General features: G+C 37.7%; 1 protein-coding gene across 2 annotated transcripts in view; it reads right to left on the bottom strand.

The window, feature by feature from the left end:
* The window catches only part of ReepB (Receptor expression enhancing protein B), a 193,065-nt gene extending 177,805 nt beyond the window's left edge, over nucleotides 1–15,260 (bottom strand). Inside the window, exons 1-2 of one of the 2 annotated variants that reach the window (XM_067145669.2) lie at nucleotides 14,950–15,249; nucleotides 14,646–14,799 (exon numbers count right to left, since the gene is read on the bottom strand). In XM_067145669.2, the coding sequence (XP_067001770.1) occupies nucleotides 14,646–14,775 (130 nt within the window). In that variant the 5' untranslated portion in view covers nucleotides 14,776–14,799; nucleotides 14,950–15,249. Of the gene's footprint in view, nucleotides 1–14,645 lie in introns of both variants that reach the window. The other variant, XM_067145670.2, reaches the window with a different exon arrangement.
* Nucleotides 15,261–21,574: the final 6,314 nt, after the last annotated feature.

Here is a 21,574-nt window from a genome sequence, read left to right as displayed (position 1 = left end):
GACTTTTAACACCACAAAATTAATCATTGGTGCTGTATACATTCCACCCAAGTCTCCTGTCCAAAAATATTTCGAACATTGCAGTGCTGTTGAAAAAATTATGTCAAATCTTGACAATCATTTATTGCTCATTGTTGGTAACTACAATCTTCCACATCTTAATTGGATAGTAAATGAAGAAACATCTTCTGGCCTTATGTCAGTAGGTAACCACATCATGCAGTCCAGTTTAGTTATAGACACTTTTTCTTATCTCTGTTTAAATCAGTTTAATGCTATCCCAAATTTTCTAAATCACTTTCTTGATTTGGTTTTCAGTAACTCCAGTTCCATTGAAGTAAAATCTAGTAATGAAAGCATTGTCCCCCTCGATAGACACCATCCAGCATTAGAGATTTCTTTACCTATAAATGAGCTATACAATTCCTTGCCTGCTGATAGTTTTTATTTTGACTTTTTAAATGGTGACTATAATGGACTAAATTATTATCTGTCACAGTTCAGCTGGGAGGAGATGTTTCAAAATGTATCAATTGATAAAGCAGTAGAAATCTTCTATTCAGTACTACATTATGGCATGGAACTTTACATCCCTATACGGAATTTTAAGACTCCCAAATTCCCGAAGTGGTTTAATCATAAATTGAAGTCCCTGATTATTGAAAAGAAGAAAGCACACAAGCGATACAAAATATCAGGTCTCAATAGTGATTATCAGCATTTCTCGAAATTAAATGAATGCAAGTCTGAATCTAAATCTTGCTATACAATGTATGTCTCAAACTGTGAACGAAGTATTACTTCCAATCCACAGAAATTCTGGCAATATCTAAGTTCTAAAAGGTCATGTAATAATATTCCTTCAACAATGCATCTTAATGAAGTTACAGCCAATACTGGAGAAAATATTGTCAGTCTTTTTGCTAACCACTTTTCATCCGTTTATTCTTCTTATCAGAATAGTAGTAGTATGTCACATGATTATACTTTCTCTGTCAATCTATCAGTTATAAACATTAGTAAGGCAGAAATATACAACAAACTGATATCTCTGGAATTATTATTATTATTTTTTTGCTAGGGGCTTAACGTCGCACCGACACAGATAGGTCTCATGTCGACGATGGGATAGGATAGGCCTAGGAGTTGGAAGGGAGCGGCCGTGGCCTTCGTTAAGGTACAGCCCCAGCATTTGCCTGGTGTGAAAATGGGAAACCACGGAAAACCATCTTCAGGGCTGCCGACAGTGGGATTCGAACCCCCTATCTCCCGGATGCAAGCTCACAGCCGCGCGCCTCTACGCGCACGGCCAACTCGCCCGGTCTCTGGAATTAAAGGAAACTGTCGGACCTGATGGTGTTTCAACATACCTGCTCAAGTACTACTCATTTATTTTATGTGAAGCACTCTTATCTGTTCAACTTATCATTAAACCAAGGCGTTTTTCCAGTGGAATGGAAGAAAGGATTTGTTAGTCCAGTTTTCAAAAATGGTGATAAAACTGACATAAAACAATATAGACCAGTTATAATTTCTTCTCATATTTCCAAAATTTTTGACTCAATAATTCTTGACAAAATCACACCTCTCTTTAGAAACATCATCATTGCTGAGCAACATGGATTCTTTTCAGGACGGTCAACCTGTAGCAATCTTCTTTTATTCTATCAGTTCCTCTTGGATGCAATAGAGAACCACTCCCAAGTGGACTGCATTTATACAGACTTCTCAAAAGCTTTTGACAGTCGACCACGATATCTTGCTGCAAAAACTAACAGGCTACGGAATTAATGGGCCTCTCCTCTCATGGTTTGAATCGTATCTTAAAAATCGCCTGCAGATTGTTAAAATAAGGAATCATTTTTCTGCACCAATTATTGTTACCAGTGGAGTTCCTCAAGGGTCTCACCTTGTGCCCTTACTTTTTACTCTCTACATAAATGACATTAAAAATATACTTAAGAATTCTGAATTGCTTTTGTTTGCTGACGATGCAAAAAAATTTATGCAAATTAATTGTCCACTTGATTGTTTAAAACTTCAAGAAGATTTACATCATCTGGAAAAGTATTGCATTCAAAATGGGTTGAAACTTAATCATGAGAAATGTAAAATAATATCGTTTTTTAAAAACAAGAAGAAAATATCATTTCCGTACAAATTTAGTAATAACATTCTAACTCCTGTTTCACAAGTTAATGACCTTGGTGTTTTATTCAGTTATAACCTATCGTTTAATGAACATATTGAAAAGACAGGAAGTAATTAAGGTGTTAAGTAAAGCAAAAACTAAAGTAGCGGGTGGGGCGAACGGTATTATTAACAGGGTATGGAAGGAAGTAGGGGCAAATGAATCGATGTTGAGGGTGATATCTTTTAACAAGATATGGGAAACAGCAAAGTTTCCTAGCAAGTGGAGAAAAGGAGTATTATGTCCTATATACAAGACAAGAATAAAGGGAGTGGAAGTGATCCAAATAATTATAGAGGAATAACACTCCTTGACTCGTTGTTGAAGGTATATACAGGAATTCTAGCCAATAGGATTAAAAATTGGGCAGAGAAGTATGGAAAGATATCGGAGTATCAAAATGGGTTTAGAAAAGAGAGAAATACGGTGGATAATGTATGGATTTTGGATACTTTAATTACGAAGTATGTGAAAATGGCAGGGATGAGATTATATGTAGCAACAATAGATTTAGAGAAAGCCTTCGATGCAGTAAATAGGGAGGCGTTATTTACTAGATTAAGGGATATTGGGTTATCGAAGAAAATGAGGATGGCAGTAGAAGGAATATATGAGAAAGTAATGGTGATGATTAAATTACAGGGGGGGGTGGGTTGAGTAAGTGTATTGAATCGAAGAGGGGTGTGAGACAAGGTTGTAAGCTGTCACCGATATTATTTTTATTGTTTATAAATAATATATTAGATATGGAGGTGAGGGATGGCAATGTCCTTGAATAGGGAAACGGGAGATACCGGGACTGTTATTTGCAGACGATTTATTGATCTTGGCACTAACAGCAAGTGGATTGCAAAGAGGGCTAGAAGAGGTTGTGGAATATACTAGAAGATAGGCACTTAGAATAAATGTATGGAAGACGCAGATAATGGTATGTAGGAAAAGGAAAGCCAAGAAAGAAAGCATTTCGAAGACTGCGTTGCATTACTAGATATTCTAGAGAATTTTCAAACTTAGCTACCTATCGACTGCTGTATGTGTCTATGGCACGCCCTATACTAGAATACTGTACAACTGTTTGGAAGCCTTCTCATCAGACCTCTATCCATAGATTAGATTCAGTACAACATAAATTCATTTATATTCATTTAGAGCAGGATTCTCATATGATAATGTTGATTATACATCCTTACAACAGTCCTTAAATATGCATAGCCTGTCACAACGCCGTGAATTATTGGATACACTCTTCATTTTTAAATTGCTTCATTCCTTGGTGAATTGTCCAGAACTCCTTGCAAGAATTAACGTACATGTACCAGACAGACGCACAAGGTTCAAGAATACATTGTCTACAAATTGGCATAGAACTAACTATGCATTCAATGGGCCAATTGAACGAATGTCAAGATCTCTAAACAAACTGGATATTGATATAACTGCTCATTGTCAAAATTGAGAAATCACTTACATAATCTCCAAATTTGACTATTACTTTCCTGTGATTGCTTGTAATATAACCTGTGTATATATCTGTACATATTTTTCTACTTATACTCCATTGAACTTTCTTTTTAGTGTGTTTTGTTTTGTTTATTCTTCTCTGTTATATAAAATGGTATTACCGTTAATAAAGTATTAAAGTATTAATAAAGGGTGGGGAGGAGATGTGACAGACTCAAGGCGATACCACACGTTATCTAGCGGTTGTTGTAACGTCTGTATATGTATTTATGTAGAGTCTGTGTCTGGGGCATTGTTAATAAAAGGACTAGCTTGTAATAAACATGGTGTTGTTACTCCACACAGTCCTCACGACCTCACACAGTCCTCACAACCTATCATCTAGATGAGGGGTGTTCTACTGGGTGACCCAATTAGTCCGCTCTTTTTCAACCTGATTACTGCAGACGTCGTGGAAATACTGAAGAGATTTGAAAGACAAATCCCTCTACAAACCTATGCACATGGTATGGCCCTTGGCTCTTCCAATTTAGAAGACTTACAGAAATGCTGCGATCTACTGGTATCCTGGGCAAAAAGAAACAAATTCTAGTTAAACATGGTCTGAACCAGTTCACATGAAATTCAAAAGGGGTGGCAGAGTTGCCATCACAGAATACTTATCCTATGGCTCATTCCACGTTAAGAGAACAGTATTGCTCCTACGGGCCTATGGGTGAACATACCCCCTCTGAGACACCAATAATTCCTCGTGATTAAGGGATATTATACTGTACTTTGTAATGTATTATGAAAGATAGATAAAAAGGATGAGGCATTTTTGCCCATCAGATATTAAAATAACTATATAACATTTTATTTTTCATAAATACATTCGTAGGGAGGAAGTACAATGGCGGGAACAGCCATCGCTTCGTTGCCTTGCTTCATTTGCCTTCTATGTCGCTTTGGTACAAGCATCTGTGAACTGCGGGCAGCTCACTACTGTAGTGAAGTCACGTGCAATGTTTCTTTATTGCATGTGTGTTTTCAGGCTGTACTTGTCTTGTATTGAGTGACAGTTATGGAATAAACCTATGTGTGTGATTTCTTTCTTTAACATTAATACTGTGATCTTTTGTAGAGTCATCTACCGTATTCATTTGTTGCGTCTGTTTTCTGGCCTTCATATCAGTGTGAACTTGTCTTGTGGTGAGTGAGTGTTATGTGATTAATTAGCCTACTTGTGTGATTTCTTTCTTTTAACATTAATACCGTGATTTCTTTTGTATAGATGTCGTTTATATCAGAGTAGAGGCCTAATTGTGTTCTGTAGAGCGAGTGTTATACGATTAGCCTTTGTGTGTGAACTCTTTCTTTTAACATTAATAGTGATCATTAATAGTGACTTATTTGCAGTATGGGTGAGAACGTCCATAAAAAATAAGCAGGGAGAGATACTTAGAAAGAAACAAAAGCAAACTGTGCTTAACGTACTTAATTACCTTTCTCGAAAGAATCCAGATAAAAGTCTCTGCTGGGTGGTTTAAAAAACTGCTGAAGCAACAGGCATTTCTGCGAGGACTGTTTCTAAAGTGCGATCAGCAGCCACCACAGGACCTTTGGCTTCTCCGATTAAAACAAGAGAACATAAAGCACCACGGAAAGACAGCAGGTCAGTCAAGTTCGATATTTTGTTCGCAGTGGTGTAAGAGGTAAGGTGCACAAGTTTTTCCTTAAAAACCAACCACCAACCTTGCAGCAAGTCCTACAGTCTGTGAATAATGATAAAGACTCCCCGAGTTCAAAAGAACAACTTTGTATCGTTTTTTGAGAGACATGAGCTTCCAGTACTAAAAGAAAGGGAATTCAGCTTGTTTGACGGAAAGAGAGGACATTACCGTTTATCTTGGCATCACAAGTATCTGTCAACAGTAAAAAAATATTGAGACGAGGGAAGGAACATCTTTTACACTGATGAGTCATGGGTTAACACAGGGCACACTGTTGGGAAAGAATGGAAAGATAAGACCATTTCAACTCCATGGGATGTTTTTCTGTTAGGACTCTCTTGCGGTCTTAAGTAACCTACAGGTCGTGGTCCACGGTTCGCGTTAGTTCATACCGGTAACGAGAATGGGTTTGTGCCAGGGGCGAAGTACGTGTTTCAGTGCAAGAAGAATACCACAGATGCTCACGACGAAATAGACGGTAATTGTTATGAGGAGTATTTTAAAGAACGTCTACTACCGAACCAGCCACTAAACTCTGTCATAGTTCTTAACAATGCCTCCTACCACAGCCGCAAGAAAGAAGCTCTGCCTATAAGGGCATGGAAAAAAAGAGAAAATGCGGTCATGGCTTCGAGAACGTGGTGTAGTGTACGATGAGAACTTTCTGAAAACAGACTTGATGACCCTCGTGAACAGTGTGCGATGGAAATACAAGAATCGATGAAATGGCAAGAGAAAGTAGTGTCACGGTTCTTCGCTTACCACCATACCACCGTGAGCTGAACCCTATTGAACTTGTTTGGGCGCAAGTGAAGCACTATGTTGCTATGAACAACACCACATTGAAAACCAGGAAGATGGAAAAATTCATCTAAGGTTTCCTACGGGTATCTACTGAAAAACTGGGCAAACTACGTGAAACACGTGAAAGATATTGAGGCAAACATGTGGAAATCTGATTTGATCCAAGACGAAATGGAGCCCTTCATCATTGCTGTAGGCAGTGAATCTTCATTTGATTCAGAATGATAGAGGACTTCAGCCTGCAGCGGCAAGAAAGTAACATTTGATGAGTACCACTAAGTTCTTGTCTAATGGCAGATATTTTACTTTGGTTGTATATTGCATAGTATTTGTGTGTGTTCTATTATTTTTGTACTGTACAGAAGTTTTTACTGAAGATTTTAATGCTGTGGAGTGCAGCGATAAGTCATGGTATAACTTATACTGATACATGTGTTTTGTTTGTGCTTCGTTTTGTTATTTAGCTGTTATTTCTTAAGCGCATTTTAATTACCATTGTTTTCTGTAAGACCGCATTTAATTTTTACTATTGCCTTTTGTTAAGTGACACGACAGCACAGCAGTACCCCGCGTTGCCTGAGAAAATTTAATAATAATAATAATAATAATAATAATAATAATAATAATTGCTTTACGTCCGATTAACTACTTTTACGGATTTCGGAGACGCCGAGGTGCCGGAGTTCTTTTACGTGCCAGTAAATCTACCGACACGAAGATGTAGTATTTGAGCACCTTCATATACCACCGGACTGAACCAGGATCGAACCTGGCAAATTGGGGTCAGAAGGCCAGCGCCTCAACAGTCTGAATCACTCAGCCCACCTGGGAAAATGTATTAAATGCAATTGAATCGTTTGTTGCAGAAACAGCACTTCTCCACTTTTTGACACTATATGAGTTATTAATACTGTCATGATTAATGCACGAAGGGCTACCTTTTTGTGCAGAAAAAACACTTCTACCATATATCTCTGCATGTCAGTCGCGAATGAAAGTTTCCGTTTTATGCAGAAAGAACACTTATCCTGGAGAGGTGTTGTATTTACTTCACTTGAGTCACTAGGAAGAGGTGTGAAAAGAGATGCAAAAGTTGCGTTTCATATAAATCAATTTATGGAGTTTCAGTATGAGGCAAATCATGTCTCAGGAAAATACTGTATTGATGGACTGTGCGTTCATACTTTCAAGTTGCTTATTTCTGCAACCCGTCTCCCTGTGTTACCAACTAGACTTGCTTATCCACAAGGCTGTGTTCCATTAAATGAAAAGAAATTAGCAGACATAAAGAAGTTGGAATCTTATATACCTGATGAGTTTTATAATGAACTGTTTGCATGGACAACATCAGCGCAATATAAGTGAGAAGCATTGTTCAAAGATAAGAGACTTACATGTTATTTGTATTATATTGTGTTGTGTTATTTTGAACTTTGGAAAGGGGCATAAAAGGAGTATTCTTCTGTTCATTTTTCTATACAATGTGGTATAACCATAATATGTGCAAGTAAGTAAGTCTTACAAATAACTATTAAATAATGGGTTTAAACACTGTATTTCCTCAGCACAAAATTTGTACTTTATTTAATAAAGTTCCTTTTGAAACTGAAATCACGTTAAAATCAATGTTACACTTCCTTATATCCTCATTAATGGTGTTTGTTGCAGAAACAGCATGTCTCCACCATTTTCAACAAAGTCTGTAAAGGAACGTATTGGACTAATTCATACAAACAACCTATCTGTCATAGTCATTTCAACAGTAGAATAAGCATAATAAATATCAGAAGGATAGAAATGACATTACACACTACAGACAGTTTTTCCTGTTTTCTGAACAATTTGGTACGTTGGAGAAGCGTCGTTTTTGAAACAAACGATTCAATTAAATGCATCCTTCACCCTTCGAGCCCATAAAAAATATTATTTGTCTATTTTCTCTGTCGATTTACCTTACACTTCAATGCTGAGGTTTTTTATGTGCCGTAGTTTACCTCTGATTCTGTACAAACCAAAAATAGCCCCTGTAAACTCCCCATCCGCTTTAGTTCATACAAATAATTTGCAGCTTAGTTTATTCCACTTATTATCTTGAAGTTAAATACTGAATTTTACAGATTTATGTGCCTCCATTTCCCCGTGATTGTGCTGCGCACAACCGTTTGATATGGCAACACTGTTGTCATAAGAGCAATACTATTTTCTTAACGTGGAATGAACCATTTGAACAAGTCTCCCTAAAAAATTGTAAATGATTTCAACTATCTCAGGGTAACCTTGCAGACGTCCGGAACCTCCTTCACGAAACATGTAATAAAGAGAGGACAACAGTAGCTGTAAATGAGATGAGCAATATCAAACTTCTACGAAGACTATCAATTGACATGACCATGAGATCATCTTTAATAAAATAAGCCCCATCACCACCTGTGTGATACAAATCATTTGGCCCTATCTCTCCAAAAGCAACTTAAAAGAAATTGAGAAAACAAAGGCAACTTTTCTGAAGAACATTTTGTGTCTGTCACGATACACCTTATCCAAACTAACTTGTGAATTAGCTAGAGAATCCTTTTATATAGAGGACTAGCTGTACTACCCGGCGTAGCCCGGTTGGTTTTGGATGTTTACTTTTAAGATTAATATCACGAGTTAGTTATGTTAATGAATTTTTATAGAATTCCTTTCTGGGATATAGATTTTTACAGTCTATTATACAGTTTTAGTTATTTAGATGTGTTTGATTTCAAGTTTTAAATGATTTCATTTTTGAGTAAAATTTTATCCTTGTGGAAGCTCGAATTGATTGGGAAGTATGTGATAGTTTCAAAAAGATAATAAGTGATAACTTCATGTATTTATCAGTCACGGTATAGATATGGTCTACACGATTTCAACTGTCATTGAGACTCTCACCAATCAGCCTTGAGACCCCAAAAGCAGTGGATTCAACGCTAATCTCGGTCATTTTATACTATTCACTACAAAACCCCTTTCAGTGTACCGTTCCAATGGGGGCTGAACGTCGACTTGAACTATATTCAGGGAGTCACAACAATGAATTCGACATTAATATTGGTTAATTCCTATTATTTTTAAATAATGGAAAATGTCATGCCCTCCCATTTCCCACCCCGAGCAGGGATTGATGTTTTATCTCCATAGTATTTTTTTCTAGATGTTAAGTCATATATGTACCAAGATTTGTTGAGAGCTATTTTGGAATATATCCACATACACCCATTTTTGACTATTTTTACATTCATTTTCATCCCTTCTCAACCTCCATACCAATTGCAGTGAAGTATGGCTTATCCATCCAGAGTGTCACAGTTCAACTCAGCGAACTCATAAACATTACTATCAGTCATTTTCATTTATTTATATATTTCACCACCTCCACGAGGAGTGCTACTGGTGTTTTACCCAATAGTATTTTTTTCAGATAGTAAGTCATATGTCTACCAATTTTGTATGAGGGCAATGTTGGAAGAAACATACACAGAATGACGCCCGGAGTATCAATATTCGTCTCACTACTCCACACTATTTTCGATTATTTTTACATCTCAGCCCTTCCCACCCCACCCCTCGCGTGCTAGGTCTACCATACCTCCTCGCAGTTTGTCTCACGATAGTAAGCCATAAGTATACCAAGTTTGGCTGAAATCTCTCCCGTAGTCCAAAAAAACTATGGATTCAACACTAATATCGGTCATTTTTAGTTATAATTATATTTTGCCCCCTTCCCTAGGGCTTCTAGGGGTGTCTTGCCCCCACAGTATATTTTACAGATAGTAGATAATATATGTACCAAGTTTAGTTGACACCTATGCTGGAACATGCATACAAACACCCAAAATCTCCGTCATTTGCACATTTTCTTTTCTTCACCCCTTCTCACAACCCTGCTTACTGGGACTCAACTTGGACTTAAACGACATCCGGAGTGTCACTATTCATTTCAGCCATCCCGAAAAGTATGGATTCGACACTATTTTCGATTAATTTTATGTCTCACCTCCCCCCCCCCCTCCCAAGGTCGCTGAACTCATTTCAATAGGGAAAACTACGAAATTCTTATCTCTTAATGCTGAGCATGGACTTTTAAAAATCTGGAGTGTCACTATACATCTCAGCGACACCGAAAACTATAGATTCGTCACTCTTTTTGATTAATTTTATATCTCATTACCCCTCGCCCCCACCCCAAAGGGTGATGAACTTTGAACTTAAAAAATTCCGGAGTGCCACTATTCATCTCAGCGACCCCGAAAACTATGGATTCGACTTATATTTTCTATTACTGTAATTATTATATCTCACTCCCGCCTCGTCACCCCCACTAAGGGTGCTGAACATGGACACTAAAATATCCGGAGTGTCATTATTTATCTCAGCGACACCGAAAACCAAGGATTCGATACTATTTCCGATTATTTTTATATCTCACTGTCCCCTCGTCCCTCACCCCAAAGGGTGATGAACTAGGACTTTAAAAAATTCGGAGCGTCACTATACATTTCAGCGACCCCAAAAATTGTGGATTTGGCACTATTACCGATTATTTTTATATCTCACTCTCCCCTCGTCCCCTATCCCAAAGGACTTAAAAAAATCGCGGGTGTCACTATACATCTCAGCGACCTCGAAAACTATGGATTCGACACTATTTCCGATTATTTTTATATATCATTCCCCCCTCGTCCCTACCACCCCAAAGTGTGATGAACTTTAACTTCAACAAATTCCGGAGTGTCAGTATTCATCACAGGCACCCTGAAAATGATGAATTCGGCTCTATTTTCTCTTCTTATTATTATTTCTCACTCCCCCTCACTCCCGCCCCGAAGGGGACTGAAATTGGACTTTAAAATCCGGAGTGTCACTATTTATTTCAGCGACCCTGAAAACTATGAATTCAACACTATTTTTGATTATTTTTGTAACTCGTCCCCCAAGCCCCCCCCCCCCCCTTTAAGGGTGCTTGTGGTGTCTTTCCCCCACGAGGTTTGTTTCCTGATACTAAGTCATAAGTGTACCAAGTTTGGTTGAAAACGCTCGAGTGGTATAGGAGGAGATGCAATACATACACACCTACATACCCACCTATAGACCTATAGATTACATAGACTCGCCTTTGCTCGTTGGGAACCCCCAGATGCTCTTCGTTAGGAGGGTGGGTGATTACTCTTGTCATTCCATTGTTGATATTCTATATTTTTAACAGTTTCTTAAATATTTTACACGTCTAATACACAGCTACATTCTTCAAAATGGGCAGACCTATCAATGTTGGTACTATGACATGAAAGCACATCTCGATCACGGCATGTTAGATTGCTATTTCAAAATAATAGGCATCAGAATGCACCTCCTATCAAGAAAGGTACTTTGTTAATCAATGCGGCGTGTTTTCATCTTCCTATATACAGCAAATATTATCCTCATCACGACGCTCAGGTCGCCTGCGGACGTCAAATCACAAGACCTGCACGTGGCGAGCCGAACATCTCCTCGGGCACTCCCGGCACTAAAAACCATACGCCGTTTCATTTAGCGGACTATCATGGTATAGCGTAAGCTGCTGTCGCCTAGCAACAATCTGCCCATCAAGTCGATCCAATCTTGGTGCGGCTTTGCAATTTAATAAAATTACTCATAATAATAAAACTACCTTACCGATTTTGTTCAAACCACTTCATAATCCCTTTCAGATGTAATAAGAACAAATTGTGAAAATTTCAGCGAAATCGGTCCAGTAGTTTTTGAGTCTATTAACGTCAAATATACCAACATCCAATTTTATATATATAGATATAATACTACAGATGTGCCTACCATCCACAACTACCTACCAAGACCTGCTAATAGAGCTACAAGCCAACAAGAAAGAAATATGGTCCGAGTTCTACACAACTGAAGCCATGACATCTTCAGACAGCAAAGCGCCCAACTATCAACTTCGACATATGATAACTCGTTTCTCAGTACACGGATTCCACTTTCGAGTGTGTAAAATCAAAGCCTTCCACGAGCCAGCCTTAGAGTGCATCTGTGAACTATGTGGACAGAAATTTGAACGATTGTTAATATTATGTTAATTTTAAGGACACTTCCTCTAAAGCATTACTTTGTCAATTTTATACATTTTTCATCTAAACAGTGTTATGTGGCTGAAGATGTTGATAATATACGAAACATGTACCACTTTTGACCATTAAAAATTGCCTTAAGCAATCATTGTATCGACTAGGTGGAAAATAAATACTTAATTGTGAATCTATTGAAGTGCGATACGGACCATGAAGCTGATTTTATGTAATTGACTCCCGAAGTCGACCTGCGCGTAGTGATGAAGATGAAATGATGAAGACGACCATACACCCAGCCCCCGAGTGAACAAAATTAACTAATTATGGTTAAAATGACCGTCCCTGCCAGGAGTTGAACCCGGGACCCCTGTGACCAAAGGCCAGCGCGCTAACCATTTAGCCGAGCCCGACTTTTGTGGCACAGAAAAGCACCTAATGGTTACAGTTTGATTAGTTTGATTAGATCAATGGGTTGCCTAAAACTTCCACACGGAATACATTAAAAAATTACATTGGCTACACTAATCGAGAGACTGGAACATGTGGAAATTTGAACGATTCTTCAAAATATTACAGACTGGCAGATATGGAATAAGTATCATTTATTGTAAATTTTCCCATCCTTATACCATTTTTATGAGTTTATCAGGTGTGTTATTTTCCATTTAATAGCACTGTATAGATCATCCCATAAAGATGACATCTAGCGGTGAATTCTGAAACTCTCCGCAACCCCATCAACTGACCAACATTTCCAAGACTTGTATATCACATAGGCAACAGCTATGCAACATTAGTAGTCACCACTTGCAGCACAGCATCTAGGCATTGTATGACAGTTGTTTGTTTGTTTCTTGCGGATGCTGTAATAGCATAGTGCACAAGGCTGCTAATTTAAGAATTGGGGACAAGACAATTGATTTAGTGCAGCTAGTGACAAAATCATTGGTCTGGATTGGTTAGGTCTGGCTAGTGACAAAACCATTGGACTGGGGTAAAGCAAAGGGATCTTGGGGCGTAAGGGCAGAAAAGTGGCTGTTAGGCCTCAAGCAGTCTGTAGGGTGATAGCAGCACATTCTATGTTGGACAGTGGTGAAAAGCTGAAGTAATTAAGAATAACTTTCATAAGAAAATGATGTTCTTCATACTAACCCTTTCCTTTAAAGGTTGTATTTACTTGTGTTTTTATTCTGCAGGGATTGGTAACAGAATGTATTTCTCTTGATTGCTGGGAATTACGTTGTATACGATTAACTTACAAGTCAGCCAATGACAACGTTAGTAACTGCTCAAGTAATGGAGAATGGTGCATGCTACATTTTAATTAGGTTATAAAAGTATTTCTGGGGGCAGGTTGGTGGATGCCTGCCCATTGTAATGAACACATCTCCCCTGTAAAAGGAATTTGAACTCCCATATAATGTTAAGTTTGCATAGCCGACAGAAAATTCTACAGCTAAGAATATTAAAGGGTGTGGTGCCATTCAACAGCATATCTCAATATCTTGGCATCAATAGCAAAACTTCAGTCAACAAGGAACTAACAAGATATATCTGGGAAGTTCAGAGTATGAACAATGGAAATAAACTTCAAACTCTAATATGATGAAAACAACAAACAGCCTTGAAACACACAACCTTCATAAATAAACGAATACAACTTTAAATAACAGTACCTCACAACTGAGAATGCAATATCTCAAGGTCTATACACTCAGGCTGACAGTAAAACAAACAAAACAAAGGCAAAAAATGAAGAAGAGTCCCAAGACAATGGTAAGACCAAGAACTTAAATATATTTAAGGTAAGATGGAGGAAAATGAAAGTGCAGAATAGAAGGATAAGTATGAATGACTGGCTTGTGGAACCAATCCTCAGAAGTTTGTATAATACAATGAACACTTGCGCCAAACAGCCTGAAATGAAGTTTTTTTTTTTTTTTTTTTTTTTTTTTGGGTTAGGTGCTTTACGTCGCATGGACACAGATAGGTCTTATGGCGACGATGGGACAGCGAAGGGCTAGGAGTGGGAAGGAAGCGGCCGTGGCATTAAGGTACAGCCCCAGCATTTGCCTGGTGTGAAAATGGGAAACCACGGGAAACCATCTTCAGGGCTGCCGACAGTGGGGTTCGAACCAAATGATGATTAGGAACGCGTGCATTTATGATATTTAAGCATGAGTAACGTTAATATAATTTACTCGTCCCTTAAATCACACGAGACAAAGGTTGGCAGGTTCTTTTTCCATCGAAGATAGAATGCTTGATCAAATTAGTACGAAACTAGTCTACTAATAAATCTTATAAAACTACAATACACAAGGGTGTCTGAAATAGTTTCCACGGGGGGGATAGACAATAAAAAGGAGGCCAAGAACTCACCAAGAAAAATGTACAGTCTTTTAACACCAGTCTTCTCTTCCATCCATGCAAATACGAAAGTCCACGGATGACTATCATCATGAAGAGCTTTATCTAAAGATTCCTTACAGCCGGTAATTCTGGACCCCATATCGGACGGTGTTTTTTGTTGACCCTAAAACAGTAACTCTGAACTGATACACTGAAATCGATAAGACGGTTTCAAAAACGGTTACTCAGACAGTTGCTCCCTTTACAAATCGTAACGATAGCCCTTTAAATACCAAAAATAATGAATCGGAACATAAAACCACAGGGGCATTACCTAAAACGAACAGAAAGACATCAAGACCTGCACTGATTTAGTTATTCTGCTACACTGCTATGAATTTTCTTACGGGGAGCCAGAACGGGACGATTATTATATAACCTTGAACAACCGCAAGCTGCAAGTCATAAACGTAATAACAACTGGTATTAGAACCACATAGGAGCAAATAGCAGCAAAGTGTCTTCAAATATACATTACTCTTATCCAGGAGTATAAGTATATCAGAGTGCAGATAAAATCATGATCAAATTTTTCGATGCATTTCGGAAAGAAGATCAACTATAATGAAATAATTTAGAGATTATAACACCATTAATTAATGCATAAATTAATGCAAGAATAGTAGTACGTTGCCCATTTTCTCCCCATGCATACTATTAAAATTCCATGATATATATACAATGTTGCCAACAACTAATGGGAAGCCTAAGATTCACTGCCATCTAGCACCGGCATGACGTCACGCAAAGCCGAAGATAGCCGACTCCGCGAAAACCGCTCCGTAAGTATCTTTGAAATTCAATAATATACACGTAAAAGGACATATAGAATAAGAATAAGAACAATCCTTTATTTTTCGGTAATTTTAGCTAGCAGATGCAGTTCGAGCAGGCAGTGGTTTCGTCACAGTCGGAAAAAACCGCTCTGTGTATCAATCACAGGCGGCGGCCGACGCGGCTGCCGACTCGGCAAAAACCGCTCCGTGTGTCATCAGCCTTACTCTTTTAGCTGTTCGTAGCACCAACACCTCCTAGATATATAAGGCCTCACAACTGTTCTGGGAATATACTGTGACGTCAAAATCGGGAGGCAAGCTTGAACCTTTTCAGTAATAACACAGTAATGAGTTTGGCCATGTAACGCTGAAATTAGAAGAGTTTTAATTCGTTTAATGGTGCCAATTGTTAATACCGTTGTACGTAATGGTACTGGTGTGTTGCGTACTCAACTTTAAGGAGAATTCCGGCAGTGATAACGAAGTGCATGCATTAAGTTTACGAAAGACGAGGTTATGCGGCAGATATGTTTACGTGCAATTCCAAGACAAGACTACAGATTTACTAATAACTCAATGGTGAGTAACTATTATTATTACATTCTCACACAATCATAATGAGTATAGGCCTTTGACGTATTTAACTACACGCAACAGCTGGTGATATGTAGGCATATTTACTCTTTAATGATACAAGGTTATGTTAGATCACAATCATGGGATACATTATTTCAACGGTATTATTATTATTATTATTATTATTATTATTATTATTATTATTATTATTATTATTATTATTATTATTATTATTATTATTATTATTATTATTATTATACGCATTAAAACATACCACCTAGAGGAGCTGCTGGTGTAGGCCGATTCACTCTGTAAATGCACGAATTTCGCTCACGGTGATACATTATTTTACAGGTATGCCACAGACATTTCAAAGTCGGTGATATTTTATGGGAAGTAACTGGTACTGATCCTGCCAGAATGTGACTATAAATATGAAGGGCAGTTAAAAGATATAAGCCACTGCTGTCTCTGACAATCATGGTCTTGGAAGAGGAGTAGTTAAAAGAACCAGGCAAAAATGTAGAATAGAAAGGAGCAATAAACAGAGCCATTGAAGATAGTACATATCTCATACCCAGAATTTCAACACAGCTGAAAAGTACAATAAACACGTTGTTACCTGATGGTTGTTGTACTGTGATGAAGGGAACGTAAGTAATTTTTCTGTACGTCGATACATCAAGGCAACCATACTGCATGGCATATGTAATCATCTTATAAGACATGGCCTTTATTCTAAACGGGTTTTATTAAAGTAAAAATATTTCTAATGTATATGTGGACAAAATTACTAATATAAATGCGGTATATTCTTTAGTTACAAAACATCATAGCTGCATCACAAGGAATGAGTGTAACAATGTGTAGAAAGATTCAATAAATAAGTTAATTCTAGTCCTAGTTGGTGAATTGGACACCGAGGATGATGTCCCCACAGTTAATTTAATAGCCATAGTTAAAACATTTCTTAGTTCATAAAGGAGTATGTGCATGATTTTCTTGTTATTTGTTCAACCTTCTGTCTGATATCTCCTCATGTTTACAAATTTATGGCCGACCCCGTGGTGAGGGTATATAATGCCTCTTACCCGGAGGCCCCGGTTCGATTCCAAGCCAAGTCAGGGATTTTTACCTAGATCTGAGGGCTGGTTTGAGGTCCACTTAGCCTGCGTGTTTACATTTGCGAGCTATCTGACGGTGAGATAGCGGCCCAGGTCTAGAAAGCCAAGAATAACGGCTGAAAGGATTCGTCATGCGGAACCCAAGACACCTCGTAACCTGCAGGCCTTCGGGCTGAGCAGGATCAAGGCCAGGGCTGCTGCGCCGTGCGATTTTTGACAAATTTATGAGACAGTAGCAATTTAATGTTGCCACAATATGTCAATACTTTTAAAAGAGTAGGCTCCAGTCCGAATGGTAGTCCAATATTAGGTTAGAAACTTACATACTTTCTGGAATACATAAAGGTTTCGAACAGAATTACAAATTAGTAACATCGATGGCAGGTGAAATTCTCATTAAACCATACATGAACTTCAAGAGAGGAAACATTGTAGGCTCATGTGCAAATACTGCCAGTGATGCTACATCAGCTTAGATGTTAGGCCTATGCTAATATTATACATGCTAGTTTTCTTTTAAGATCACGTAATACCTATTTAAATTGAAATATGTTTGTAACATTCTGTTGTGATGTTAGCAATTCGGCCTAAGTGAGTTAACATTGCAAAATGCTGTCGTGTTTTACAACTGTCTGCTGTTTATCTTTAATGGCAGAGTCACTAAAATACGGTAATAACGACAGTATAATTCAATACCCTTCAAATTTGAAACGCTATTTGTTAGTAAATAAATTATTCCATTAGCAAAAAATATTAAATTCATGTCTGTGTTTAACTATGTTCCGCGTTTCTCTGCATTGCCATCGCCTCCGTAGCGTGACGTCACTACGCTGTTGTTAGGCCTTATTATCTAGGAGGTGTTGGTAGCACCCGATCAAGACCAACTACAATATTATCAGACCTGAAGGCACATATCGATACGTCACAAAATGGCCGCCGCATTGGGCTACGCATATCCGGCATGTAGGGCCATGTTTACATTCAGTTTGGTGTAAGCTCAGCACGTGTCTAGTTCGTTGAGGTTATCTTGCTACTGGAATTCGCAAATTAATTATCCACCGAATATGTTTGTGTGTTAAGTAATGTTTCAGTGTCCTTTTATTTGTTATCTAGTTATTTTTTAAAGTGCTAGTGATGTTTTTAGTTGTATTCAAGGGTTATTACGGCCGTATGTAATGTGTTGGTGATTCAGTGAGTTTGATCTGGTGGAGTGGAATTAGTTTTAGTATTTTAGAGGTTATTAGTGCCGTATATTATTTGCTGCTGCTTCGGTGATTTTGGTCTGGTGGAGTGTATAAATGTGTTAGATAAGTACAATGGGTCGTAAATGTTCTGTGCCTGGTTGTCGATCAAATTATGGGTCTTCCAATACTACAACTTTTAGGTTTCCTAAGGACAAAGATTTACGAGACAAATGGGTTAGGAATATTCATCGTGACCATTTTGAGGTTACTGATAATACTTCGGTATGCATTAAACATTTTGACCCTAAGTTTATTATAAGCGAAGATGTTTTTCTTGTGCTCAACGGTGATCCCATTAGAGTGCCCAGAAAAATACCAAAACTGACTTCTGATTTCTGATTTCCTAATCAGCCCTCTTATCACACTGTTAGTGTTTCAAAACAAAGGACAAATCCCGAAGACAGGGTCCAAGAGCTTATTAGGAGAGATGAGGAGAATTTTAATAAGTGGTGCGAAAATGACAAAATTACTGATTTTAACACATTCATCTGTGAAGTCGAGAAAAAATGTGTTAAACCATTCACTGCAATAGTGAAGGAAGATTACGTGTTGTTTGTGAAGGTGGATGATGAGTCATTTACTACGTTCCATTCATTTCAGTGAGCTTTAAGGTTTCCACTTCTTTTACAGTTCAAGTGTTTTACAAAAATGTGTGTTTGCCGACAGAGCATTTTAGATTTATATTGAAATCTGATGGTTGTGAAGACCTGAAGTATGACAGATGGACAAAGTTTGACACTTTGGTAAGTCACCTCGCAAGTTATTCTGATGATAATATTGGTTACACTGATAAACTTTCATTTTTGATTAAGCTTGTGAAAAATGCACTTGAGTTAGACTGTGAGTTTAGTAAAGAGAGAACTAGTAAAATACAATTTGTCTTGGAACAATTAGAGCTCTCTATAAACAATCAAATACGATACTCCCCAGAACTACTGATATGGGCTGCGACTTTCTCTTATTCGTACCCTGGGGCATACAATTTTTTGCGTAAAACGAATGTAATGACATTGTCTCATCATGTATATTTAAGACAGTTTTTATCAAAAATAGGCCCCAGCAGTCCAGGAATAGGTCCTACACAGGTAGCTTCTTTGAGAGAAAAAAGCAAATTTTTGAAGAGAAAGAAAAGGTTGTGTCAGTAATGCTTGATGAGGTTCATGTAAACTCAAAAATCTCATATAAAGCTGGTAAATTAGTACGAATGGCTGAAAATAGTTCAGAGTATGATGCAGCATCTACCATGCAAGTATTTATGGCTTCATCATTGCATTCTGGTAATAAAGATGTAACTGGGCTTTTTCCGGTGAAGAATATGAACTCTGAAACACTGCATGATCTCACACTTAAGGTTTTAAAAGTCATGGTTGAATTAGGTTTTGATGTTGTCTGCTTGATTGCTGATAACCATCGCACCAACAGGAAAATGTTTGAACTTGTATGTGGTAGTAATAACTTGAAACCTTGTATTCAAAATCCAGCAGATCCATGTAAGTCCTTGTTTCTTCTTTTTGACAGTGTACATATTCTAAAGTGCATTAGAAATAATTGGTTGAACAGATCAGATGAAACCTTCATTATACCAAACGTTGATGAGACATTTGCTGTTTTAAGTGAAATGGTGAACGTTGATGTTGGTACAGAGTCAGTCTGTAAATTTACAACTACTGAGGCCAAATTTTCAGACCTCAGAGAGTTGTTTCACTCAGAGAAGAGATTGTTGTTAAAAATGGCTCCAAATTTATCTAGAAAGGCTCTGTATCCAACACCAATAGAGAGACAAAATGTATCGTTAACAGTAAAAATCTTTGATCCTAAGAATATTGCTGCTTTGGAATTGCTTAAAAGTCAAGGTGTGGATGTTTCTGATGGCACAATCCAGTTTGTAAAATTAATTCAAAAGTGGTGGTCAATCTGTACTGTACAGCATTCCATGAAAGGTACATATACCAGGAATGAAGAGGCTAGTCCAATTATTGGGCCTGATGACAAGAAACTTTCATTCCTTACATGTTTAAAAACATACATAGATATATGGCACATGTCACAAACAGAAGGAAGATTAACAAGTGAAACGTATACTGCTTTGACACATACTCTTACCACAGTGGTAGAACTGTGTAAATATATTTTCAGGAAGTACCACTGGTCTTATGTGCTTACTGCCAAATTGCAGACAGACAGTTTAGAAGGAAGATTTGGTGCCTACAGAAGATTGAGTGGTTGCACTTATAACGTTTCTGTGGAACAAATTCTTGAGTCTGAAAGAAAGGTCAAAGTGTTAGGAGTATTGAAGATGAGGTCTGCAAAACTTGGTGAATTTTCTTTGAAAGACTTTGCCCATAATGTCCATAACAATAGCCATTATGGAATTATTGATCATTTAGATGCATTAGAGTCTGCATTAGAAGAAGTAGTTCACATCACGGTTCCCCTTGAAACACTGCGGATTTTAGTGTGCATTGCTAGCTACACCAGTTTGCAAGTGATTGAAATATTGTGCAAAAAGTGTGATGACTGCATTAAAATGTTGCAGAGTGAAAATGAATTACTTGTGGATAGTGCCAGGGAAGTGATGATGTATTTTAATCTAGTGAACAGAGGTGGTTTGAAGTGTCCATCGTCTATGGTCATGTCCTTGTGTTGTAACATTTTCAGACTTTTCCAGGCATTAATTAGTGACAGTTACGAACCAGAATTTTTTAAGTTACACAATCAAAGAGAGGCACTGGTAGTGTTAGGATTTCAGTTAATTGAGAGTAGTGTGTGCAACCTTGATGATGAGTGTCAGTGTGGTATGAAGTTGAAAACAATGATTAAAAAGTGCATTCATGTGATAGCAAATGTTTTCATCAATAATTATGGTAAAGCCCTTGAGGAAAGAAGTGTCTCAAAAGAACTGGCAAAGAAACTTCAAGAGAAGTACCTGTGATGCTGCAAATGCAGAACCAAGTCAAAAAGCTAAGCAACGCAAAGTGTTGAAAATTAGCAGTAAATGATCGTCTTCAGAAGATAACGTGTCAGTTTAATTTGTTAAGAAGGAAGCCTTATTTTCCAGTATTGACTCATTCACACTTGTTACATTAGCGCTTAACGAATCCCACAGGAGGTAATCTCTGACTTAAACGCCTGGAATGTGGGTTAGGATATTCTTATCTATAGTAGGTTCTGTGAACTTA

The sequence above is a fragment of the Anabrus simplex genome, chromosome 4 (genome assembly GCF_040414725.1).
Source record: "Anabrus simplex isolate iqAnaSimp1 chromosome 4, ASM4041472v1, whole genome shotgun sequence".
Classification (NCBI taxonomy): Eukaryota; Metazoa; Arthropoda; class Insecta; order Orthoptera; family Tettigoniidae; genus Anabrus; species Anabrus simplex.
Note: the sequence above shows the minus strand (reverse complement) of the source record. Positions and strands in the feature narration are given on the sequence as shown.